At 37.4% G+C, this 26690-nt stretch overlaps 1 protein-coding gene across 9 annotated transcripts in view; it reads left to right on the top strand.

Moving 5' to 3' along the window:
- Positions 1-26690, top strand: part of STXBP4 (syntaxin binding protein 4) — a 270874-nt gene that overhangs the window by 9088 nt on the left and 235096 nt on the right. For 7 of the 9 annotated variants that reach the window (XR_006384565.1, XR_006384564.1, XR_006384562.1 and 4 more), the window contains exons 2-7: positions 3510-3586; positions 4039-4160; positions 8145-8277; positions 19387-19493; positions 19852-20071; positions 21076-21154. Coding sequence is in view for 4 of the 9 variants with exons in the window: in XM_044248640.1 (XP_044104575.1) it covers positions 4114-4160; positions 8145-8277; positions 19387-19493; positions 19852-20071; positions 21076-21154 (586 nt within the window). In the remaining 5 variants the exon portion in view is untranslated. Of the gene's footprint in view, positions 1-3007; positions 3060-3509; positions 3587-4038; positions 4161-8144; positions 8278-19386; positions 19494-19851; positions 20072-21075; positions 21155-26690 lie in introns of those variants that run through there. The other 2 variants (XM_044248639.1, XM_044248641.1) reach the window with 2 other exon arrangements.

Here is a 26690-nt window from a genome sequence, read left to right as displayed (position 1 = left end):
ACATAAATCAGGTTCTCAGCATGCTGTAGTGGAAAAAGGTTGGGTTTGGAGCGTGAGAGAACTGGATTCACATTGCACTTTAAAATTGTTGGGGTTGGGGCGCCTGGATGGCTCAGTGGGTTAAAGCCTCTGCCTTCGGCTCAGGTCATGATCCCAGGGTCCTGGGATCGAGCCCTGCATCGGGCTCTCTGCTCAGCAGGGAGCCTGCTTCCTCCTCTCTCTCTCTGCCTGCCTCTCTGCCTACTTGTGATCTCTCTCTGTCAAATAAATAAATAAAATCTTTAAAATTGTTGGGGTGCCTGGGTGGCTCAAGTCAGTTAAGCAGCTGCCTTCGGCTCAGGTCATGATCCCAGGGCCCTGGGATAGAGGCCTGCCTTGGGCTCCCTACACAGTGGAGAGCCCGCTTCTCCCTCTCTCTCAACCTGCTGTTCTGCCTACTTGTGTTGCCTCTCGCTGTGTCAAATAAATAAATAAAATCTTCAAAAAAAATTAAAAATAAGAAAAATAAATAAAACTGCTTAGCCTTATGGTCATGGACAAGTCACATAGCTTCTCCATGACGAGGTTTTTATTTATGAAAATACCTTTCATTTATATGGATATAAATATGTAATAATACCTGCTTTTTAAAAATATGGGGCTCCTTTGAGGGAGAGTAAAATCTTCTAACACGGTGCCTGGCCACATTGATGCTTAATGATGATTCCATTCTGGATGAGTGGCCTTCATCAGTGCTTTCAGATCCCTCCTGCGAACACCACTGTCAGAGCACTTAGCACCTTCCTGATGTCTGTTTACTCGACTATTCTCTGGGAACAGACTTTGCTTTTTAATCTCACCTCCAGCACTCAGGACACTGTCAGGAAAGACTCTTAAGCAGGTTCCATGTTAAGGGAATGAAGTAATTTAAACACTTAAATTTCATTGTAATATTTTAAAATGCCTTGTTAAGTTTGACCTTATATGAAATCTGATGTACAGTTTAGCCACGATATATCTATTAGACCCAGGTTAGGTTTCATCACTTGAGGACTCTATGTCCAGTTAGGAAAAATTACCACTAGATGGGGATCTTACTCACTTTGGCTTCATTTCTCTGCCGCTTTTCATCTGCATGCTTCCCCTGTTCCCGTTGCTTGCTACCACAGAGACTGTGAAAGTTGAAGCAGGATTTTAACATTCAGGCCAGTGGAACAACACTATGTTGGGTTCCCAGAGGACCATTCAAATGATTTACAGCAAAATCTGTGATTTCTTCCTCATTTAATAGTTAGAGAAGAGCTGGGATGATTGCCTTGATTATAGTTCTATGCCTTAGTTTTGCTCCCCTTAGAACTTTGGGTTTTTTTTTTTTTTCCCAATTTATTTATTTTCAGAAAAACAGTATTCATTATTTTTTCACCACACCCAGTGCTCCATGCAAGCCGTGCCCTCTATAATACCCACCACCTGGTACCCCAACCTCTCACCCCTCCGCCACTTCAAACCCCTGAGATTGTTTTTCAGAGTCCATAGTCTCTCATGGTTCACCTCCCCTTCCAATTTACCCAAAAGCACATACCCTCCCCAAAGTCCATAACCCTACCCGCCTTCTCCCAACCCCCCTCCCCCCAGCAACCCACAGTTTGTTTCATGAGATTAAGAGTCACTTATGGTTTGTCTCCCTCCCTATCCCATCTTGTTTCATGGATTCTTCTCCTACCCACTTAAGCCCCCATGTTGCATCACCACTTCCTCATATCAGGGAGATCATATGATAGTTGTCTTTCTCCGCTTGACTTATTTCGCTAAGCATGAAGAACTTTGGTGGGTTTGTTAGTCCTCGGCCTCTCTGGAATTCTGCAAGACAGGTTCCTTCCTGCATCTCCCTCCAGCTGTTTTTGAGGCAGAATTTTGCTTTGAATCAGTTACTGGTGTGGTGAGTTATTGATTTCCCTGCAGTAGCTTAGAGGTATGGCATGCCACCTCTGTTCACCCAGTACACCGTACACATATTTCCATTTTCTCTCTCTGTGCTCCAGCTCACAGATGTTTAAGAAGTCGGGGCACCTGGGTGGCCCAGTCGGTGAAGTGTCTGACTTTTGATTTTGGCTCAGGTCATGATCTCAGTGTTGTGAGAGGGAGCCCCACATGAGGCTACGTGCGGGGCATGGAACCTACTTAAGATCGTCTCCCTTCTTCTCTGTCTGCTCCCCACTCCACTCCCCTGCTCTCATGCACATTCTTTTTCTAAAAAAAAAGGAAAGAAAAAAAAAGTGTTTAGAAGGCCTTGCCCCTAGCTTTCAGCTTCTGTGGTCCTCCTTTATGAGTTATCATCTCACCATCCTTTTTTGGTCTTCCAGAAATTTGTCAAACATTTTACATGCTGGTTCTTCTCCCATTTATTCATGAATGTTACCAGTTTATACTTATAAAGTGGGCTCTTTATGACTTATTTTGTAACTGGGAGCCTGTACCTCCACTCCCCTTCACCTATTTTGTCCATCCCCCCAGCCCCTTTCCATTCTGGCAACTTTAAAGATTTTATTTAATTTTTTTTATTTATTTGACAGACAGAGATCACAAGTAGGCAGAGAGGCAGGCAGAGAGAGATGAGGAATCAGGCTCCCTGCTGAGCAGAGAGCCCGATGGAGGGCTTGATCCTACGACCCCGGGATCATGACCCGAGCTGAAGGCAGAGGCTTTAGCCAACGGAGCCACCCAGGCACCCCCCCCCATTCTGCCAATTTTAAATGAAAATCACATTTTTAAAAAAAATTTGCTTTCTTAAGATATGATTTATTTTTGTATATTTTATTATTATTATTATTATTTTTTTTTTTTTTTTTCAGAGAGAGCGTGTGCACCTGCAAGGGAGGTAGGGAGGAGTAGAAGGAAAGACTTAAGCAGGTTCCATGCTCAGCATGGAGCCCCATGCAGGGCTTGATATCACAACCCTGAGATCATGACCTGAGCCGAAATCAAGAGTTGGACACTCATCCAACTGAGCCACCCTGGTGCCCCAAGATATAACTGATTTATAACAAACAGTACATACATATTTATCATTAGAAAATCTGGTAAGTTTTAACATGTTTACGCATTTGTAAAACCATCACTACAGTCAAGGTAGTTACTGTACCTATGAAGAAACCACGGCTTAGAGAAGCCTAGAAGCTCAAATTGGAGTCCACGTGTCTCTGATGTCAAGGTCCATGCTCTAGGCTCTGAAGCCTCAGCGCTAGCTAGAAAAACAACCACTGACTATTTCCTCTGTTTCTCATTTATGTGGGGAACAGCACACAATTTCTGAATCTAGTTATTCATTTCTTTAATAAGAGGGTTGTGCTAAATGTTCTTAATGTCTCTAAAGTTTCTGTACTTTATTCATATTTTTTATGCAGAGAGGTAAAGGTCTATTCAAATACAACTTTTTTAGTGCAGTGAAACTATACCATTCTCTTTAATGTTCACAGTGGAGCTATATATGTGACATTAAAATCATATATATATATTTTTTCTTTTCATAGGAAAGTATTTAAGAAGCTTATGGCATAATATGCATCAAAGTAATATAAGATCTGCGGGAAGTCCCTCAAGATAGCTGGTAAGACGATAGGAATTTCTTCTTTTTCCTTCAAGGATGTATTGTATAATTATTTTACACACATTCTGACTATAAACTTTCTAGCCTTGTGATTATAAGAGATATTTGTCACAGTCTTTTATTATTATGCGATTTTTAAGTGTATTAACGGTGGACGCTGTAATAGTTACCTGAAGCTTAGCTATGTTCTTCACCTCTACCAGAAAAGGCAGATTATATATAGATATAGATAATCATGTGGATGTGGTCCTATAGCTATATCTATCTGTCTGTTTATTGAACTGTCTTTGTATTTCTCAGACATTATCAGCATTGACTGAAGTGCCGTACTTCAGAATATATAAAATATACCTCACATGTATATACGTGTATGTGATGTTCTATGCAAAGTTGACATTGAATTTGACTACTCTAAAGATGTGAACATTTCTTTTCTACTTCTGCATTCTTAGGAAAAGAAGAATTTCTAGACTCTTCATCAATATCTTCATTTGCCTAGTTATATCCAAGGCTCCTGTGGTAAAATCATGAATAAAAATACATCTGCTATGGTATCATCCAATCTACTTGAAAAGTAATTTTTAAATTAAATTTACTTTGTTTTGAGCTGTCCTAGTTTGAAATATGTGGAATGTTAATGAGCTTCTGATTGAAAATTTTATATAGTTAATTGTGGTTTAAGGTAGCATAATAAAGAAGTCGATCAATAATTACCTTCTAATGTAAATCAGTGTATGGGATAAATTCTGCATTCTTTTTTATAATTCTTTGTAGAAATTGCTTTTTTAAAATTTTGATCTGATTTTTTTCAAATATCTAAAATATTTTATGATCCCATTATAAAAATAATGAGAGATTAATTTTTGCTGAGTAACAAATCACCCTAAAAGCATTTATTCTTTCTCATAATTTGGAGTTTGGCTGAGCAGTTCTTGTGGTATATACCCAAAGTGTAAGATGGCCCCATTCACATGTGTTGGTGCCTCATCTGGAAAGGCTAGACACAAAGGTGTCTCTTTGAACCTGATCTCATGCTCTAGGAGGCTAGGTCAGGCTCTTTCACATGATGGCAGAATGGGTCCAAGCAACACACCCAAGTGTTTTTCAAATGTCTGTTTCCCTCACATTTGCTTGTGTACCACTGACTGAAGCAATTCAGATAGCCAAGTCCAAATTCAAAGGGTAGAGATGTAGACTTTACATTTTAATGGAAGGAACAGTAAAGTCACATTCCAAAGGGCATGCAGACATGCAAACATGTAACACACATATAACAAGGTATATTCAGAGAAGTCATGAAGAAGTCAGTCTTCATTCACTCTGTGACTTCATTCTTCCTATAAATAACCATTTTTATTCTTAGTTCCTTTTCAGTGCTTCTTCTGTATGAGCAAATACATATAAATACATATGCATGTTATTATATGTGTGTATATAACACTAAACAAGTGCACACCAGTCCTTCAGCTCAGGCTCACAGGTCTTCCCTGGAGATGAGTATCAAGCCAGTTAAATTCAGGATGTCTTTCTCTGACACCTCCTCCTGAGAGCGCTGGAAAACTCTAGTCTCCAGGCCCATCTATGTGATATGCAAAGAACTCCATGCACAGAGCTCAATGCCCTGGTGCTGAACAGTTTGACTTTCTGGGATAGCAGAGTTTTGTCCAACTACCTAAGGCAAAATCAAGCCAATGGGAAAGAATCCTATGACTGAGGCAAGATGGCCCCAGATATTTTGGCTCCACCTCTTAGGTTCCAGTTGCCAGCATATTCTTTTTTTTTTTTTTTTTTTTTTTTTAAAGATTTTATTTATTTATTTGAGAGAGAGACAGTGAGAGAGAACATGAGCGAGGAGAAGGTCAGAGAGAGAAGCAGACTCCCCGTGGAGCTGGGAGTCCGATGCGGGACTCAATCCCGGGACTCCGGGATCATGACCTGAGCCGAAGGCAGTCGTCCAACCAACTGAGCCACCCAGGCGTCAAGATTTTATTTATTCATTTGACGGAGAAAGAGATCACAGGCAGGCAGAGAGGGGAGGGGGGGAAGCAGTCTTCCCACTGAGCAGAGAGCCGGATGCATGGCTCCATCCCGGGACCCTGAGATCATGACCTGAGCCAAAGGCTTAACCCACTGAGCCACCCAGGTGCCCTGTGCCAGCATATTCTTAAAAAAAGGTAGCTATACTTTTTGATCTTGCCTTTTTTTTTTAAACTTAAATTACATCCTGTTGATCCTATCAGTCTGTAAATGTCTTTATTGTACCTTGTTATAACTGTAGATTCTATCCTATGAATGTACCATAATTTATTCAGCCAGTACCTTATTTTTTTTTAATATTTTTTTAAGATTTTATTTATTTATTTGACAGAGAGTGAAAGAGTACAAGCAGGGAGAGTGGCAGAGGGAGAGGGAGAAACAGGCTCCCCACTGAGCAGGGAGCCCAATGAGGGGCTTGATCCCAGGATCGTGAGATCATGACCTGAGCCGAAGGCAGACACTTAACCGAATGAGCCACCCAGGTGCCGTCAGTCAGTACCTTATTGATGGACATCCATTGTTTGCAAACTTTAGAGATTACAAATTATGTCAAAATAAATAACCCTGTAGACAAGCTATTTTGTATTTTATGCCAGAGTATCTTTGGGATGAATTCCTAGAAATGGAATTTCTGGTTCAGAAGGTAAATTTAGAGATCACCAAATTATCTCGTTAGGAGTTATGCCATTTTGCATTCCCATCAGCAGTGTACAAGAGTACTGTTTCCTGTATCCTTACCATCTGAGTACATTTTCAGTTTTAAGTTTATGTTGATCTGATAGGTGAGTAGGAATATCTGCCTGGTTTTAACTTGCAGTTCTCTGTGATTAACGTTGAGCAGCAAAACTATTTTTAATAAGACAAAAAAAGTAAATAATATAAATTCTTAACATAAGGGGGTTTTAAAATAAGGTCCTAGCAAGTAAATGCTGTATGAAATACAGATACTCTGTTGGTATTAGAAAAGGAGGGACCCTTTACTGAAACAATAATATATGGTGGAGATTATATGCTGTCCCCATTGAAGGAAACCCACATTTAGACGGTTTAAGAGGTTATGGGAGGCACTGAATAAGGTCCTTTAATTTCCTTTCCCGTTCCACTCTCTCATTTCTAGGTTTCACTCCGTTATGCCCATACAATTTAATATTCCATCAAGAGTGGGCTGAGCTTCTGAAATCTGTAACAGTGAAACATTGTGGATCCAATCCCAACTGCCTCTTTTCCTAGCTAATTGACTGTTGCCCTAGTAACCAGATAGGCCATCCAACATTAGAGCCTGATTCAGTATAATGGAACCTTGGAGGCTGTCCTGCAAAGAGAGCAAAATATTCAAAAGCAGGGAGATTTGTAAGGGTTTGGGTTTTTTAAAAATATATTTTAATTTCTTTCATTCTATTTTTTTATGATTTAACTTTTAAATACACACTTTTGTAAAGATATAGTTAGAATTTCTATGGCAGAAGCTAAGAAAGTCTTTTCTGAAAGCTATAATCATATGTAAGATATGAGGCAACTCTTTTTTAATAGCAGTTTCAGTTTTTTGATATGTTTGAAGATAGCTGACAGTCCTGTAATTCAACAATGGCTTTAATACAGCAACCAAGGAGATCTTAACACCACATTTTCCCTCTGGAGTAAGACAAACTGGGTTTCCATTGCTGTTCTCCAGCATCATAACCTTAGACCACCAAGTTAACCTTCCTCGATTTTGGTGTTTTTAGAATAAAGAGGGTAATAATCTTTGGAGTTGTATAAATACGAAGTTGGATGGCATAATGTGTGTATATTCTTAGCACAGTACTCAGTACATCAGAGGAAAGCAGGCAGCCCTAAGCCTTATTTCAAACTCTGTTCAAGCTCTCTCAGACCGGCACAAGTCTTCTCTCTTACTGGAGTGTTCAGAAGCACAACTTGGGGGTATACCTTTTGCAGAATTCTTTTGACAGTTCCTTCTTTTCTGATGGCATTGCTCTTACGTCTGATGGAAATTATGGTTGGAGCACATGCTTTCTATGAGAAAACACTCTTCCTAAATTAAAAAGATAAACTTTTCTCTTTTGAGATTCAAGCGGAGGTCAGATTTATTTTGCTTTAAAAGACAGACATGTCTTTCAAAAAGTCACTTAACCTAACTCACTAAAATCTTTAATTTTGGAATCCCTTAGTGTAGTCTAAAAGTCAGCTAAAAGCACATCTCTTCAGTTACCTTCAATACATCTTTACATTTATTTAAATCCAATGTTGAAGGTATTTTTCTTTGTTCTGCTCCAAAGAAATAAGCATTATAGCTGTGATTTCTTCTATGGTTTGTTTTTATAGAAAAATAAATAAATAATAGAGGTTAACAGAATTCACTTGATTGTTTTTCTATCACCATACTTTTCTAAATGTCATTGCTAGTATATACTGAGTATTTCGGGTTATCTAGTTCTAAGAATGTGATTTAGCACATAGTTTAAAGAGAAAGTAGGCACAGATCTCTAGGCTAACCTGTGAATGCTAATTTACTTTATCTTAGGGATCCTGCCTTTCAGATGATTACAGTTACCAAGGAAACAGGCCTTGGTCTGAAGATCCTAGGAGGAATTAACCAGAATGAAGGTCCCTTGGTATATATTCAGGAAATCATTCCTGGAGGAGACTGTTATAAGGTAAAAATGAAAGTAAAATAACACTTCACAAAAAAACCCAGACCACCAGTGGTGAGGTTTGGTTTCCCAGTACATCAGTAAATTTTTAGTATTAACTGGACGCCACTGTGACCAATTCTCAGTGAAAGATCCTACAAGAACTGGAAAATAGGCCTTTACCTTCAAAGAGCTTTAACCTAATGAATGAGTAGGAAATAAATAGGAAACTAATAGATTTCAGGCTCTTTTAACTAAAGGAGATATATATTTATTTATTTTTTAAGGGAATTTATTTATTTATTTATTTATTTATTTGACTTGATTTGATTTCATTTGAGAAAGAGCAGGGAGAGGCACAGAGGGAGAGGGACAAGCTGGTGCTGCACTGAGCACAGACCCCAGCCCTGGTTTCCATTTCAGGACCCTGAGATCACAAGCTGGGCTGAAACCAAGAGTCAGATGTTCAACTGATTGAGCCACTGACATGCCCCAAGGTTACATATTTTTAATTATGGGCTGTTTAACTCTTACCCAAAGTCTGGTTGAGAGAAATTGTTTTTGAAGACATGTTCTCTCTCCACTGCTCTGAGAGTTTGGATTAAGTCGGAATATTTAAACTTGAGCTACATTCATTTAGCCTCTCCTAAGTGCAAAACAAACAAGCAAACTCAGCATATAAAAATCTGCTCATTTCTGAATTTGCAATAATTCTTGTTGAGTTTGTTAATTATATCACTTGTTAGTTGCCCACATGATAAATTAAATTTAGAATTAAGACCAGAACATACTTTTTTTCAGGGTGGGGTGGGGGATTAAAAAGCCTTACTCTCCTCTTTGCTGTAAGAAATAATGTAAATCGTGATTTCTTTTTTGCTCTGATTGCTAGGAAGCTCAGCTCCAAATTTGAAGCACAATATCAGCAACTTAGTTAAGAAACTAATAGGGGCATCTGGGTGGCTTAGTGGGTTAAAGCCTCTGCCTTCAGCTCAGGTCACCATCCCAGGGTCCTGAGATCGAGCCCTGGATCGGGTTCCCTGCTCAGCGAGGAGCCTGCTTTCCTATCCATCTCTCTGCCTGCCTCTCTACCTACTTGTGATCTCTGTCAAATAAATAAATAAAATCTTAAAAAAAAAAAAAAAAAGAAACTAGTTAACTATGTTTGCATTTTCATTTCTCTTGAATTTTATTTGCCATTTCTGTTTTACTAATGGGATTCTATATGTCTATTGTTGAAAATTGCCTCCAGTCCTTTCTAGAGAGAAATAGGATATAAAGAATTTAATAAAATACTGTATTAATGTCAAGGTATATAGCATGAGAAAGGATCATTCTAAGTTTGTTCATATTGTTGTTTTTCTCTTATTTGTTTTGGTTCGATATATAGTCTTGCGCTTACCCCACCCTCATCCTAGATGCTTGTTTAGCAAGCATTTTATCTAGTCAACTGCATTTTTTTTTTCCTTGTTAGGAAAAAAAATTAACTTCATCATTGATTTGCAAAATAATAGAAATGATTTCAATTGTTTCAAGTTTGTTAAGATAATAGGATACACTTACCATGTTGTAAGTATTATACAATAGATTTAGGATATTATAATATAAATTTTAGCTATTGAATTTAAATTATTAACCAAATAAAAGTATACTTAAATACTAAATTTGAACAAAATCAAACAAGAAATGAAATTAGTCTTGTAAGAATTGAGATATTTAGGACTACTTTAGTTGAGGGATGTGTGTGTGTGAGTGTGTGTGTATGTTCACCATAGCCAAGATAGTCCCTAAACCACACTTCATATAATGCAATTACAGATCATGGTATCTAATAAGTGATTAAAAATTTGCTGTATGATAAGTGTCAGTTTGTGCTTTTTATTCCCATGAAAAATATTTGTAGTTAAATAATAAATTGATAGTAGGGTGCTGAGTGACTCTTCATCTGTTATCAGTGGTAACAGACTGAAAATTACACTTAAATACTTTCTCTTAGTTTTTCTTTAGAATTTCACTGTTTGTAAGGGTCTCAAAAAGCAGTCATTTACAAACTATATTCTGTATTTACCACTAGAGAGCAGCACAGAGTTATTAATGTTCCTTGACAGTATCTGGTCAAGTTCAAAGGAAGAAAACAGCTACAACAGAGAAAGGTGGAGACAGTAACATAATAGGCTTGCGATGCTTACACTTATTGTTTTTTCCTGTCTCATTCACATTTTATCTTTTTATATTTTTTAACTTCTTTAAAAAATTTTTTTTATGTTTTATTAACATATAATGTATTATTAGCCCTAAGGGTACAAGTCTGTAATCGCCAGGTTTACACACTTCACAGCACTCACCATAGCACATACCTTCCCCAGTGTCCATAACCCAACCACCCTCTCCCTCCCCCGCTCCCCCTGGCAAACCTCAGATTGTTTTGTGAGATTAAGAGTCTCTTATGGTTTGTCTCCCTCCAGATCCCATCTTGTTTCATTTATTCCTTTCTTATCCCCCAAGCTCCCCCACGTTGTCTCTCAACTTTCTCATATTAGGGAGATCATATGATAATTGTCTTTCTCTGATGGACTTACTTTGCTCAGCATAATGCCCTCTAGTTCCATCCACGTTGTCGCAAATGGTAAGATTCCATTTCTTTTGATGGCTGCATAGTATTCCATTGTATATTTCTATTACATCTTCTTTATCCATTCATCTCTTGATGGACATCTAGGTTCTTTCCGAAGTTTGGCTATTGTGAACATTGCTAGTATAAACATTTGGGAACACATGCCCCTTAGGATCACTACATTTGTATCTTTTTTTTTTTTTTTTAAAGATTTTATTTATTTATTTGGCAGAGAGAGAGGAGGAAGCAGGCTCCCTGCTGAGCAGAGAGCCTGATGTGGGGCTTGATCCCAGGACCCTGGGATCATGACCTGAGCCGAAGGCAGAGGCTTTAACCCACTGAGCCACCCAGGTGCCCCACTATCTTTGTCTCTTTAGTGTAAATACCCAGTAGTGCGATTGCTGGGTTGTAGGGTAGCTCTATTTTCAACTTTTTGAGGAACCTCCATGCTGTTTTCCAAAGTGGTTGCACCAGCTTCCATTCCCACCAACAGTATGGGAGGGTTCCACTTTCTCCACAACCTCTCCAGTATCTATCATTCCCTGACTTGTTAATTTGAGCCATTCTGACTGGTGTGAGGTGGTATCTCACTATGGTTTTGATTTGCATTTCCCTGATGCCGAGCAATGTTGAGCATTTTTTCGTGTGTCTGTTGGTCATCTGGATGTCTTCTTTGCAGAAATGTCTGTTTATGTCCTCTGCCCATTTCTTGATTAGCTTATTTGTTCTTTGGGTGTTGAGTTTGATAAGTTCTTTATAGATTTTGGATACTAGCCCTTTATTGATATGTCATTTGCAAATCTTCTCCCATTCTGTCAGTTGTCTTTTGGTTTTGTTAACTGTTTCTTTTGCTGTGCAAAAGCTTTTGATCTTGATGAAGTCCCAGTAGTTCATTTTTGCCCTTGCTTCCCTTGCCTTTGGTGATGTTCCTACGAAGAAGTTGCTGCAGCTGAGGTCGAAGAGGTTGCTGCCTGTGTTCTCCTCAAGGATTTTGTTGGATTCCTTTTTCACATTGAGGTCCTTCATCCATTTTGAGTTTTGTTTTCATGTGCGGTGTGAGGAAATAGTCCAGTTTCATTTTTCTGCATGTGGCTGTCCAATTTTCCCAAAACTATTTGTTGAAGAGACTTTTTTCCATTGGACATTCTTTCCTGCTTTGTCAAAGATTAGTTGACCATAGAGCTGAGGGTCTATTTCTGGGCTCTCTATTCTGTTCCATTGATCTGTGTGTCTATTTTTGTGCCAGTACCATGCTGTCTTGATGATGACAGCTTTGTAATATAGCTTCAAGTCTGGAATTGGGATGCCACCAACTTTGGCTTTCTTTTTCAACATTCCTCTGGCTATTTGGGGTCTTTTCTGTTTCTACATAAATTTTAGGATTATTTGTTCCATTTCTTTGAGAAGAATTGATGGTATTTTGATAGGGATTGCATTAAATGTGTAGATTGCTTTAGGTAGCATAGACATTTCCACAATATTTGTTCTTCCAGTCCATGAGCATGGAACATTTTTCCATTTCTTTGTGTCTTCCTCAGTTTCTATTATGAGTACTTTATAGTTTTCTGAGTACAGATTCTTTGCCTCTTTGGTTAGATTTATTCCTAGGTATCTTGTGGTTTGGGGTGCATTTGTAAATGGGATTGACTCCTTAATTTCTCTTTTTTCTGTCTTGTTGGTGTATAGAAATGCAACTGACTTCTGTGCATTGATTTTATATCCTGACACTTTACTGAATTCCTGTACAAGTTCTAGGAGACTTACACTTACTTTTGTGTACTTCCTCAAGATGGAGAGTTATGTGCACATTATTCTGCAAATGCAAACTGATGCAATTTTATTTTTAAATGTTCTTATTAATAATAATAGCATTTACTATTACTCTAATAGTAAATAATAGCATTTACTATACATATACTTCTAAATGCAATTTTATTTTTAAATGTTATTAATAATAATAGCATTTACTATTACTATAATAGTAAATAATAGCATTTACTATTACATATGCTTCTAAATACTGTTAGGCATGTTAATAATATTCTAATTTGCACAAAATTTCTGCAGTAATAGATGTATTCATAAAATAGGAAACACAGGCTCATGAGATTATCCTTATTAAGTTGCAAAACTGAGCAACTTATATATTTTTATATTTTATACTTTATACTATACTTTTTAAAATATTTTATACTTTTTAATATTTGTAGAGTATATACTTTTATATTTATATTTTTAAATGCATGTGACTGCTTTTGCTTGCTTTAATTTTATTTTAATATGATATTGTTTCAGAACTAATAATATATGCAGTCCCCAGTCTTATAGATGGATTATATAACATTTATATTCCCAAACTTCACATATTAAGGGGGCTGTTGGAACTCAGAAGGATAAACATATGTGAAAGTTTCCCAATGGCAGAAACAAAACAAAACAAAACAAAAAACAATACTGGTTCAGTGACCAAAACACCATGTTTCTTTGAAAAACATATTCAGAGTTAAAACTTGGGGCATCTTGACATGTTTTTTCCAGTTGAAATAGAAGGAAAGATTCTTCCAGCGCTTAGTGTTAGAGGAATCCTATAGAATGAGAACAAATATGCCTGGTACTGAGTTAAGGAACTATGAAAACTTCCACCCCACCAGCCAGTCCCATATCAGTCTGAAGTCCTCAGTGTTCAATCCCAAACCTTTCTCGGGCTGAGACACTCCTTTGAGCTTAATTCCCACATATCCAATTGCTTAGTCAGCATTTCCATTTGGACCTCCTTAGGACATCTCAAATTCACTGTATCTGAGGCAAGACTTATAAAAGTCACACCACATCCTCGTCTGCCCATCTTTTCCCAAGCAGAGCTGCTTCTTCTGTTCCCAGTCTTGGTGAGGATACCTACCAGGTGCATAAAGTCAGAAAACCTGAAAGCAGCCTAGCTACTTCCTCACCCTTAATACTCATACCCAGTTGATTAGCATGTGCTGTTGCCTTTTTCTACTCTCTAAATATCTCTTAACCCCATCAGTCTACTCGACCTCCACCATCATCACATAGTTTATCAGACCCCGCAATAGCTTTGCCTGCTCTCGTGCACCACACCTATCCCCCTCCCCACCACCAGCCTATCATATTAATACTCAGTTGCCTGCAGGGCTCTGTATAATGTGACTTCTGCCCCGTAATTCTCTGACTCTCCATCTTTAACGCTTCCAGAATGGTATTCTTTCAGTTCCTGAAAACTCTTTTTCATTTGCAGTTCCCTCTGACTGAGAACACACCCATGGCACCACTACTATGATTTCCAAATATCTATTCAAAGACTAATTCCTAAGGAATGTGTTCTCTGTGCCCTTCAGTATATTTTATCTTTTTTTTTTTTTTTTTAAGATACCATTTATTCATTTGAGAGAAAGAGGACAAGCAGGCAGGGAGAGGCAGGAGAGGGAGAAGCAGATCCCACACTAAGCAGGGAGCCAGACACAGGGTTCGATCCCAGGACTCTGAAATCATGACCTGAGCCGAAGACAAACGCTTACATGACTAGGCCACCCAGGCACTCCTGTGCCCCCAGTTTATTCCAGATCTTTTCTCCTATATGTGCTCCTAGATCCTGTTCCTTTTCTTTGTATCACCTGTCTCAGTTTATAAACATGCATCCATATCTGTGGTGGTTTTATCGTCTGTCTGAACGACAAGACAGTGTGTTTCCTAAGTACAAAAAGTTTTGTTCATAATATCGATCATCTCCAGTATGATGCCAGGCACGTACTAATTGCTCAGTTAATATTTATGAATGAATGACCCCTTAGGCATTCGGTCATGTTTCTGAAAGTTACTAATCTTGTTTGCTATTCGACTGCCACCATCTGGTTCCATACCAAGTACCTCTCTTCCCTGGCCCTTTGTGTCAGATTCTGAACACGAAATGTCTTTGAAGTTTTCAAATGTTTTTGTTTGTTTCTTTGTTTCCTGCTATTAGTGTAAGGAAAGTAGGCAGTCATCAAAAGCTTTTCCTCAAACCTGATACTACATTTTATATTTCATTTAACTGATTCTAAGACATAATAAAACACAAACAAGCTTTATGAGATGAGTCTTAACAATCAGTTTCATTTTCTTCTTTTAGCATTTTCTTCTTTTAGTGCTACATAAAATAATGGTGTATTTTATAAGTATCACTTTAAATTTTATAAATTCAGGACTTTTGGGGGGGGTTAGACTCTACAGATAAAGACAATGATCATACAGCTTGTAGATACTAATGGTTAGTCATTGTTCACAAAGGGTTGAAGTAAGGCATCTTTATCTTTCAGAAGAAGTCTGGTTTCAGAATATGCTGAGCATATCCCTGGAAGCCTCTGGATGACACAGTGTAAAGAAACCAGTCCCATTGTTGGGAGCTGAAAGAAAGAGTAGCAGCCAAGAGCATTCACTTTACAAGTCACTCTCTTCTCTCCTTTGCCATTATTACTTCTGTCAGAGCCACCTTAATTTCCTCAGAGTGTTTCCTGACCCTGATCAGCTGATTGTGGACTTACTCTGTACCCGGCACTATGCTGTGGGAAAAACTCATGAAAAGGACATGGTTCTGGCCAACTGAAATAATCAGTGCTGTTATTTTGGAAGTGGGTGGATTAATGTGCTGTAACGGGAGAAAAAAAGATAGGTAAACAGATAGGGACAGTACAAAGTAAATGTAATAACAGAGGTAAGTTGAAAATGCTTTTGAAACAGAGAGAGGAACAATTAAGTATTTCCAGGCAGTGGGGCAAACTTAACGCAGAGAAAATGTTTTGTGTTTGGCTGTGAAGTTTAAGTGCGAGTTTATCAGAGAAGTGGCAGGGTTGGTGGTGGCATTCTAGACAGGAATTAGGATGTGTAAAAGCATTAAGGTTCTAAAGACCATGGCTGGTTTGAAGAACATTTTTTGAGACTCGAATGAAAAATTTATGTGTTGAGGAGGGAAGTGAGGCTTTTTTCAGGGAGGCCGAAAAATGTTGGTTGCAGCTAGCTTGTTGTGCAGGGTTTGCAAAGTTAAGGAGTTTCAACTTTTCTTACCCATGGACAGCCATTAAAGGATTTTGTTGTTTTTTAAGAGAAGGAGGCGGGTAGAGGCAGGGGGAGAAAGAGAATCTTAAGCAGGCTCCACACCCAGCAGGGAGCATGATCTCAGGATCCTGAGGTCATGACTTGAGTCAAAATCAAGAGCTGGACACTTGACTGATCTACCTCAGCATCCCTAAAGATTCTTAATTTGAGGAGTAACCGGACTAAATTTGCTATCAATGTGAGAATTACAGCAGGCACGGAGTTTCGACTCAACTCACTTTTATTTAACACCTACAGTGTGCTAGGATTTTATGTATGTTATTTGATTACTAATAGCAACCTTGCGTGACAGGTATTTATCTCCACTTTACAGCTAGGAAAATCAAGTCTCAGAGAGATTTTGCAACTTGCCTAAGTGCATATTAATAACTGGCAGGCTATAGAAGTTGACAGATTCTGAAAGTGTGGGAAAGGAACCAGAAGTCTTGCAGGAGCATTCCTTAGTATTTAGGACTAAGGAGTTAGTTAAATCAGAGTCAGTCCGTGTCCATGGTACGGTAATATAGTAACATGTTATTTAGAAAACTATATAATGGTCATTATAAGTGAACAGCGCAGGTAGTTTTCAAAAGAAACATGTACATGGTCATGAGTACTTTATTACTTTTTTAACGCTTTTGTAGATGTTAATGGGAAAGAACGCAGACCCTGACATGTGGAAGGAGGGCATATGAAAGTTGTACAGTTGCTCAGTAACTGCTGTATCCAAACCCAGACAGTATGGAAGAAGACTCCGCGTGTCCCCAAAGTTAGTATCTTCACATATACATTCATCCAACTGGGGCAGGGCTCACTGGTTTGAATGCCAGACTCTAACAGAAATAGCTTTGCTTGAGTTTGCAGGTTCTGACTTTTAAACAGGTTCAGAAATTCACACGATTGGCTAAGATCTTGTTCTAGGAGGCTAAGAAAAATAAAAAGAAAAGAAAACACCACTGTAAATACTTTTTAGGAAGAAAAAATATATATAAATACCAGAAGCCACCATCAGAAAGTATTATTCTTCTTTCTTCTCTGATCCTTGTCCTGCTGGACATCAGTGTGCTGTAATATAAGATACATGTTGTGTTCATGAGAGCTTTTCCCGCTGTGTTGCTAATACGTCTGAAAGGAGGATATAGGAGATAGTAGGTCTGCCGAAATCCTGTTGCCTACCTCTGTTTTCTGAGGTCTTTTTCTCTGCAACCCTGATAGCAGTGGTGGTATGTATGAGAGGCATGGACACAGGAGGCCACCTCCAACAGTTTTGAATGTAGTTCTGTAGATGAGACTGTGTGATTCCCCCAGCCCCTTTCCTCTTCCTCTGTTTGTTTATGAACATCTAGCTAGCAAGTTGTGGAGCTCAAGTTTGTATTGGGTCTGTCTAGCTGCCAAACCTTGTGTTCTTTCCACATCTGGCCACTGCCTTCTGAAGTCTCCTACCAGTTGAAAAAATTGTCACCTGACAATATTTACTGTTTTTACTATCTGCCACCCCGATTCTAAGAAATCCTTTCTTTCCTTGTCAAGGGCCTTTGTATGCTTTGCTCCAGTGAAACAGGGCTTTCTTCATTTTCTCTACTTTTTCTCCTAAATTGTTGCTAGGCTTTGTGATACAAGTCAGTAGTAGTATAGCCATTAAATTTCAGCTGTAATCTACTTTATTAAACTGATTCTAGTTAGGATCCTTTGTAGATTCCAAATAGGCTAGAGCTGGATTTAATAATGGCATTTTTTTAATTTGACTCATTTGTTAATATACTTATTTTAAAATTAGATTAAAAATTTCTCCATTTGACCCTTATTTCCAAGACCAGCTTTGGAATATATAGAACCAAACATGATTCAGCCTAATTAATTTCGGGCAGATATTATGAGCTCTTTTTATTTTGGGAGATGGAGAATTTCTTTTTTATTTTATTTTATTTTATTTATTTTTTTAAGTAGACTCCATGCCCTATATAGGACTTGAACGCACAGCCCTGAGATCAAGAGTTGTGTGTTCTACCAACTGAGCCAACCAGGTGCCCCCTTTTCGTTTTTATAATGTGATACTTGACACATGTAAATGAAGCATAATAATAGAATGAACACCTATGAATCTGCTTAGCGTTCACCACTTGATTTAAAAAGTGGAAAATCTAAAGTGCTACTGAGGCATTCCTGATCACATTCCCCACATTCCCCACCCTTCCTCCTGGAAATAAGCACTCTGGGATTTTGTTCATACTCCCCTGTTATTAGCCTTATCCTTTTGCCTGTGGCAAAAGAAACAGGTTGTTTCTCTTGTTTACTGCCGTTTCATCTTAACCTTGAGTTAACCGTCCCGAAGGTAAAATTTCACATATTAAATTGCAAGCTAATGTATGTGAGTGTCTAAATATGTCTTGGTAGAGTTCATTTAAATGCATACGTAACCGAACTCTGTACTAAGGTTTGGGCCCAAGCAGTACAGAACTGTGTTTACAAAATTTTACAAAATTAGCTCTTTGATTTCACTGAACATGTAGGATCCTTACGGTGGATGCTCTCTTCATACTGCTTAGTCTTTTCCAGCATTACGATTGCGTTTTACTCCTCATACGTTAACCAGTGGAAGGGAAAAAATACAGCCTATTATATAGCAAAATAGAGTGAATATAGCAATTGTGTTGTATTCTCTCACTTTCCTAGTTATATTTATAAAATACAAATTTCTAAATTTTATGTATTTTAAAGTCATTTCCTTTTTCAGTTTAATTTTTAAAATAATGTTTGTAATTTAGATGGGTCATAGAGTCATTATGCATTTAGTTGATAGTTTCTTTTACACAGCATTTGAAATAACATGTTTCCATGAAGTTTTTTTGATTAATATTTTATATTTATTTATATATCTTCTATCTTCCTGTGTACTCCGTATTCAGTGTTGAGAGATAGCAGTAAGTGTGTTTTTATTTCTATTTAAGGTTTATTTATTTATTGGAGAGAGAGAGAGAACGGGGAGGGGCAGAGGGAGTTTTAAGAGAGGGACAAGCAGACTCCCCATGGAGCAGGGAGCCTGATAGGGGGCTCATTCCCAGAACCCTGGGATTATGACCTGAGACAAAGGCAAACACTTAACCAGTTGAGCCACCCAGGCACTGTAGTACCAACCTTTTAAAATGAGTCTTTTCCTGGTGTACCTGGCTATGTCTTTATGTGTGTCTTCAGGATTCCTTAGTGTGCAAATTCAGCTCACATATACAGGAACTGTTCCATTTCATTCCATATGTAAGCAAACCAGGCTTTAGTTAAAACTTTTTGCTAGTGAGGTTTTTTTGTCCAAGATTTTCTTTTTACTCCTTCTTAAAAAGACTGTTCACTAAATTTTTTTTTTGTTTAGTTGTATCAGTTATTTTTTTTTTAAACACCATCATTATTAATTTCTTTTTATTTATTACTACTTTTGTTAGGATGGACGTTTGAAGCCAGGAGATCAACTTGTCTCAATAAACAAGGAATCTATGATTGGTGTATCCTTTGAAGAAGCAAAAAGCATAATTACCAGAGCCAAGTTGAGGTAACTATCCTATTCATAAAATAGAATGAGTTAGTTAGCATGTCTTCTCAAAAACAGTGACTTAAGAGGTTTAAATAGTTTAGGTCCTAAAAGAGCATGCACGTGAGCCGGGTAGGGGAGGGCAGAGGAAGAGAGAGAATCTCAAGCAGACTCCTCACTGAGCAGCAAAACCCAACATGGGGCTTGATCTCACAACTCTGAGATTGTGACCTGAGCTGAAATCAAGAGTCGCCACTTTAACTGACCACCCAGGCACCCCCAAAACAAGCATATTTTAATAATAATTGAAATATTATCTTAAAATTCAGCTGTACTGTATCCACACAATATCCATAAAGTGATTTCTTTTTAATGCTAGGTCAGAATCTGTTTGGGAGATAATGTTCATAAGACAAAAATCTGATGGCAGTCATCCAGGAAATCCATCTTGTACATCTCTTTTACAAGCTTCCGGAGAATATGGACCTCAAGTCTCAACATTTAGCCTTCTTCCATCTCCCCCTGAAACACTGATTCCAAAGACCTCATCTACTCCCCAAACTACAGATACCATTTTACCTTCTTTTAGGATAAATCAGGTAATCTTACATTTCTCTGTATATTTATTCAGTCCGTAAATCCCCTGTATGTTTTTATGTTTGTTACATGCAATAGAATTTTAATTTTGTTAGTGTAGTTTTTTTAAACAGATTTATATTTCCTTGGAAGTTCTTTTTTTTTATGTTTAATATTTTTATACTGTATCAATAATATAATTTTTCAAGTTAGTGTGTCTTTTGTCCGGAAAGTCATGATCAGGAATGGCCTCGAGGAGATATGTCTAGTTGTCATTCAAAAAAAAAAAAAAAAAAAAAACTATGTTAGGGATGTCATATTTATTTTCAGAAAAACTCTAATATGGTTTAATTTATTCTTATTTCTGTTTCCTGCTTGACTGAAGACAGTCAGTCTTCCTTCTTGTTCCTTAGCTTTTTTTTTCCTGCACAATGAGGCTAATCCTAATTACCCAGTGTAGGTGGCTATGGTTCCCTCACGTGTGCATGCTAATACCTAGTTCACCCCAGTAGACTCACCCAGAAGAGGGAGTTTCTACATCAGAATCGACAATTGATTACTAATTGCAACAGGGACCTAAAAAATCAAAGTCATAAAATAGAGCATGTACTCTTAAAATATATGTCAGCTATAAAACAAAATAGGAAACTCAGGTAGGCTTTCAGTCAATGGAATAAAATTTGTCAAAGGCAATTTCAGTTTCGGGAACCTGCTAGTAAGATACAGAGTGTAAGATTTTCTGTCAGCCCCTTATACTTTTTTATTTGGGGTTGTAATAACTTTTCAGAGATAAGGTGCATGGCCTTATATTTTGTTGTCCTTGGACATGGTAGAGCTGAAAGCAGTTGTTCTTTAATTCTGAAGTGCTTTGCTTGGAGATAAATATAACAAAATTTTAGAGATCTCATTTTTTTGGATTACTGCTTTAATCTCTTAAACCATTCTTTTTATGTTAACGTGAGCTTCTAGTCTGGTCTTTGACCTACTTTAGAAAATGACATTTTATGTTCTTCCTTTTCTTTCATAGATGAAAACTGGATACAAGAAAACAGAACAGACTCCAATTACTTCTTCGGGAAACAGCCCTACGGATATGTCTAATACAGGTAAATGCACATTTAATTCCTCTTTATTATTATTTCTTTCAATTACTCTTTCTCAATGAGGAGTACATAATGTGACTTAATAGACTTTAAAGAAGAGTGCATTATGCCTTTTTTTCCTTCAGTGAATAAAAGAGCAAAATGAATGTATTGTGCAATGGTCCCTGTTAGATTAGATCTTTTATTAGAAATTTTCCTGAACAAAGGGTTGAAATTTTAAGATGCATTATCATAACAGTGTCTGTGAAGTTGTAGTAATCAATGAACTGTTGAAATCAAATAATGTAAACTCTTCTTTAAATCAAGATTAGGTTGCCTTGTCCTTTTAGAGAAATACTGGTGAGGTTCATTAAATGCACCTTTCAGAGAAATTATAGATGGGAGCATAGCTTAAGAAATGAAATATGTTTTTGATTTTTTTTAAGAAGAGATTGTATAGATGTAAATTAAAAAGAACATCAGTATTTTGAATTGAATATTATTATAATTACCATGAAATGATTTACTGAATTTTTAAAACAATAAAATGTTAATTCTGTGAGCCACCCATAAAAAAAATTGCTTTTTATCGAACTGTGAAGTATCTGTTTGTAGCTCCAATATCAAGAAAAAAACTTTCCCTTTAAATTATGTCCAAAAATTAAGTATAACAACAATCAAAAACCAATGCTTAAGGAAACAAAGAGTTAATTACATATGTCTAAAAATTCCAATGTAAGTTGTTACCTGTATATTTTAATTTTTAATAGCATTAGTCTAGATTAGAATTGCAAAATAAGGACAAATTAGCATAAAGTACATGGTATCTTCGTCCATTTGGGCTGCTGTGACAAAATACCACAAACTGGGTAGCTTATAAACAACAGACATGTATTTCTAACAGTTCGGGTGGCTGGAAATCCAGGATCATGGTGCTGGCATGGTTCCAGTGAGAGCCTTTTTCAGGTTGCAGACTTCCCATTGTATCCTCACATGGAGACCTGTGGGGTCTCTTTAGTCAGAATACTAATCCCATTCAGGAGAGTTTCACCCTCGTGACCTCAGCCCCTCCCAAAGGCCCCATCTCCGAATACCATCACCTTGGGGGTTAGGATTTTGACATAGGCATTTCGGGAGGACACAGACTTTCAGACCATAGCACACAGGCACCTCACTTATTGGGAATTTATAGCGGATTCCACAGTTTTTGCCTCTGATTTGGAGACCAGTATTTACCAGTGGGTTGGTAGCAATCTCTAGCCATAAATTAAATGCCCTTCTACTTAGAGGGAGTCCTTGACTCTTAGAAATCTTATTAGTATTCTTTTTTTTTTTAAGATTTTATTTATTTATTTAATAGAGAGAGGTCACAAGTAGGCAGAAACGCAAGCAGAGAGAGAGGAGGAAGCAGGCTCCCTGCTGAGCAGAGAGCCCAATGCCAGGTTCGATCCCAGGACCCCAGGATCATGACCTGAGCTGAAGGCAGAGGCTTTAACCCACTGAGCCACCCAGGAGCCCCAGTATTATCCCTTTTATGGAATTAATTTCCATTCTCTTGATGTATTGTTTTTATTTTAAACTGTGAACATATGTGAAGAAGAAGAAAAATATAGATGAAAGAAGTGAACAATGGTAAGGATACATTTATGTAACATGATTTTAATTTTGAAAGTCATTGGACTGCTCATTGCCTCTCTCAGTCTTTTATTTATTCAAGAACCACTTACCGAGCATGTCATATATGTAGAAAACATAGCTCAGGAGGAATTATGAAGGAATTAGGATATTTTCCATGAGATACTTAAGAGTCTATGGTGAAATAAAACATAGGTTAAAAAGAAACCTTCATCATTCAGATTAGAAAACATATATGTATGTGTTTATTTTATTGAATAACTACCATTTGCGGTATTCTTTGTTAACTAGAGTGGGGTACAGGTGGTTTCTGTATTCAAAGGAATATACTATCTTGTCCAGATAGTGCAAAGATGTGAACAAAGTAGAGAAGGAAAGAAGTGGCCAGAGTGTGGTGTAGGGAAGGCACAGGCTCTGAATGCAAATGTAGAGATTCATTTCTTCGCTTCCGTCTTATTAGCTGTGTAACCTTGAACTAGTTGCCTCATGGGTCTTTATAAATATTAAATGAGATCATGCATATCAGGCACTTAGCATTGTAATTGGGACATAGCATATGCTCAGTAAATTTTGCTGTTATTATTAATATTACAGAACCCACTGACTATAGTGTAGCTCAGATAATATTTTGGGGATATTTTTAGACTGGAAACAAAAGCTCCCATTCTTTAATTCAGTTTTGCATCCTCCCCTCATCCCCCAAATTAGTACATAGTAAAGAATTTGTCACAACATGTAGAAATTTCATAGCAAAAATCAGACATCATCCAGATCGTGCAAGAAGTGGTAAATATCGACTGATGGGTGGAGATCTTCCTAAGGGAAGGACCCACCGGGAGCAAAATCACAGAACAAAGGATGAACGAGATATCAGGCCATCCTAGGAGGCAGATCTGATTAGAATGAAGAGATCCCAGAATTATGAATAAAATGAGGTAAATTCACATAAGTGACTAAAAGAAAGAGTGCTATATTTTATAATAGAAAAATGATTTAATGAAAATATATTTGAGTGAGCTGTAGGAAAAGTAAATATTTTTTTCTTTTTTTTTTTTCAATTAACATATAATGCATTATTTGCCCCAGGGGTACAGGTCTGTGAATCATTAGGCTTACACTCTTCACAGCACTCACCATAGCACATACCCTCCCCGATGTCCATAACCCAACCACCCTCTCCCTACCCCCTTCCCCTCCAACGCTGTTTGTTTTGTGAGATTAAGAGTCTCCTATGGTTTGTCTCCCTCCCGATCCTATCTTGTTTCATTTTTTCCTTCTGAAAAGTAAATATTAAAATACAATTAAAATTGAACACTTTTCTAGTGTAGAATTAGCATTGAGGTAGTCTTATTTTTATTTTCACGTAAGTGTAGTAGCCCAGATCTTTCTAGGGGGGGGAAAAATAACTCCAAATTATCTCTAGGTAACTTACATACATTGTGATTTGTCTGTTATAAGCACTTAATTATAGACTTTTCCCAAATTAGACCCTTAACTGTCACATCTAAACTTCTTCAGCCAGTTGGTATTTATTCAAAAAATATAAACAAGTTTTAATGTTAATCTCAACTAAAACACACTGAATTGAAGCAAATCTACCCATGTTCCCATCTCAAAATTATTCCAAAGTGTAAAACTGGTTAGAATTTTAAAAATCCATATAATACTTGAATATGTTTTTAAAAAACTATTATATAAATGTCTTATTTCAGAACTCAGAGTCGTTTACTATTGCTATAAGCTGACTAATGCATGAACTGGTGAGCTCAAAGCATACTACAGACATTCCTGAAAAATTGAGTGAATTATTGCATGAAGAAATATTATCATTAATTTAACTTTACAGAACACAAACTGTAATCCTCCCACACTAAGGTTTTATAACTGAAACAAAATAGTGATGGGGAAAAATATCCATGGAGGGTTCGTGGTATAAACCAAATGGTTTTGATCCTGCCCTCTTAAAACATTCCCTTTCTTTCCCTAAAAAGAGGAATAGAAGAGAAGATCCAAGAGAATAATAAGCTATCCTTTGAAAATCCTCACTCCCCCGGAGAGGAGCAAATCAAGAGCTTGAGGCCAGAATTGAGAGATGTCACCAGCAAATGGGGAAAGCTGTCTGTCTATGAGCAGCTTTTCAGGTCAAGCTCCTCTGAATCACCAAAGCATGCCGGATTTATGCATAAATCCTCCTGAGGTTTTGGCTCAAAGGTACAGGTTTAGGGGAAGGTTGGCCGAAAGAAAGTGGGATTTTGTTAAGCCATGACTGCATATTGTTAAATATGCGGGGCGAGGGGGGAGTTACTGTAATTTTACTTTAAATCTCCTGTTTATATGTCTGTTTGTTAATATTAACAATATTCTAAGTGTGCGTGGGTGGCTCAGTCTGTTACGCGTGTGACTCTCGATCTCAGCTTGGGTCTTTACCTCAGAGTCGCCAGTTCAAGCCCCGTGTTGGGCTCCACGCTGGCCATGGAGCCTACTTAAACACAAACAAACAATATTCTCTAGTGTTCGTAGTAGTTTTCTCTGATTCTATAATTTACCTTTACAATTTCTGTAAGGTGCACTATTTTATTCTAACTACTTTACAGATGAGAAAACATGATGAAAGATACGACATTTAGGAATCGTGGCTTTGGGAGTCACAAGAGACTAGAATCCTGACATGGTCACTTCCTAGCTGTGTGATCATAGGTTGGTTTCTTTACCTTTTGGGGCCTTGATCTCTCCATCTTTGCGATGGCAATAATGACACCTATGTCATTATGGCTATCGTAAAGCTTAATGAGCTCATCTCTATGAAGTACTTAGGGCATTGCCTGGCTCAAAGTTAGCATAAATAAGAGCTGATCTGCTGTCATTTCCACTGTTACAGACGGCAAATTTTTATGCTTATGTATAGGAATACATAAGTAAGTGCATGCCTCAGTGTGTGTGGTTGCTGTGTGTGTGTCCCTGTTCTTCCCTGTTCCATTCTGCTCTGTCTCCCTCCCATCCCCCAGCCCTTCCACATACTTAACACTTGCACAGGGTAATTCACTCCCAGGAGGAGGATTATTGGTCTGAAATCATGATTAGGCTAGTTTGGGTCTACCTAGTAGTGCTCCTGTTCCTTAATTGCAGGTCAGGCGTCAAGCTGAAGGTCATTGACAAGCCTCACAAATCCAAACATTAAAAATGAAAAATAAAGTTTGACTTCCCTGCTCTTTGGTCTTCTATACCATCCCACTCCATGCTGATCTTTTGTGCCACACTGTAGGTTTGGCACAGAATTTCTCTTAAGAGAAAAAAAGAAAAAAATACATATATAGACATATATACTATTTTTTGTCTAGTGGCTAACAATTAAGTATCATGATGACAAAAGAGACTTTGCTGCTTTTATCAGAAATGTAAAAATTCTATTATACTAAAATCATTCTTCTTCAAGGTTTGATTCCATTTGAAGCTAAAAGTCAGTAACCATTTTTTTTTTATGATCTTGACACCTATAAGCTATATTCAAGATTTTACATGGAATGTTAAGGATGTGTTAAAGGTTTAGAGGAAGACTATTTATTTTCATATGCGCTTCTTATGTTCTTAAGAAAGAGAATGCAAATCATTTTGTACTTAGAGACAGATGCTCTGAGAAATTAAAAAAAAATTAAAACACTGCATAAAGATGTGACATTTCAAAAAGTTTTTTCTCTTCCTCTTGTTTCTATGTAGAACTAGTAAAATACCATTTAGAAGTGTATTTAGAATAGTGACAATTTAGATACAAGGATTGACATGAATTACAAGAATTTGTTTTACATACTTTGGCATATTAAAACAAATAATTTTTCAAGGTCTAATCCTTTGTGGCATCTGATCTCTTATTCATGCAAAAAGGACGAAGGCTCATGTAAATCATCAGTGTAGATTAAGAAGGTATTAG

The sequence above is a fragment of the Neovison vison genome, chromosome 5 (genome assembly GCF_020171115.1).
Source record: "Neovison vison isolate M4711 chromosome 5, ASM_NN_V1, whole genome shotgun sequence".
NCBI lineage: Eukaryota > Metazoa > Chordata > Mammalia > Carnivora > Mustelidae > Neogale > Neogale vison.
Note: the sequence above shows the minus strand (reverse complement) of the source record. Positions and strands in the feature narration are given on the sequence as shown.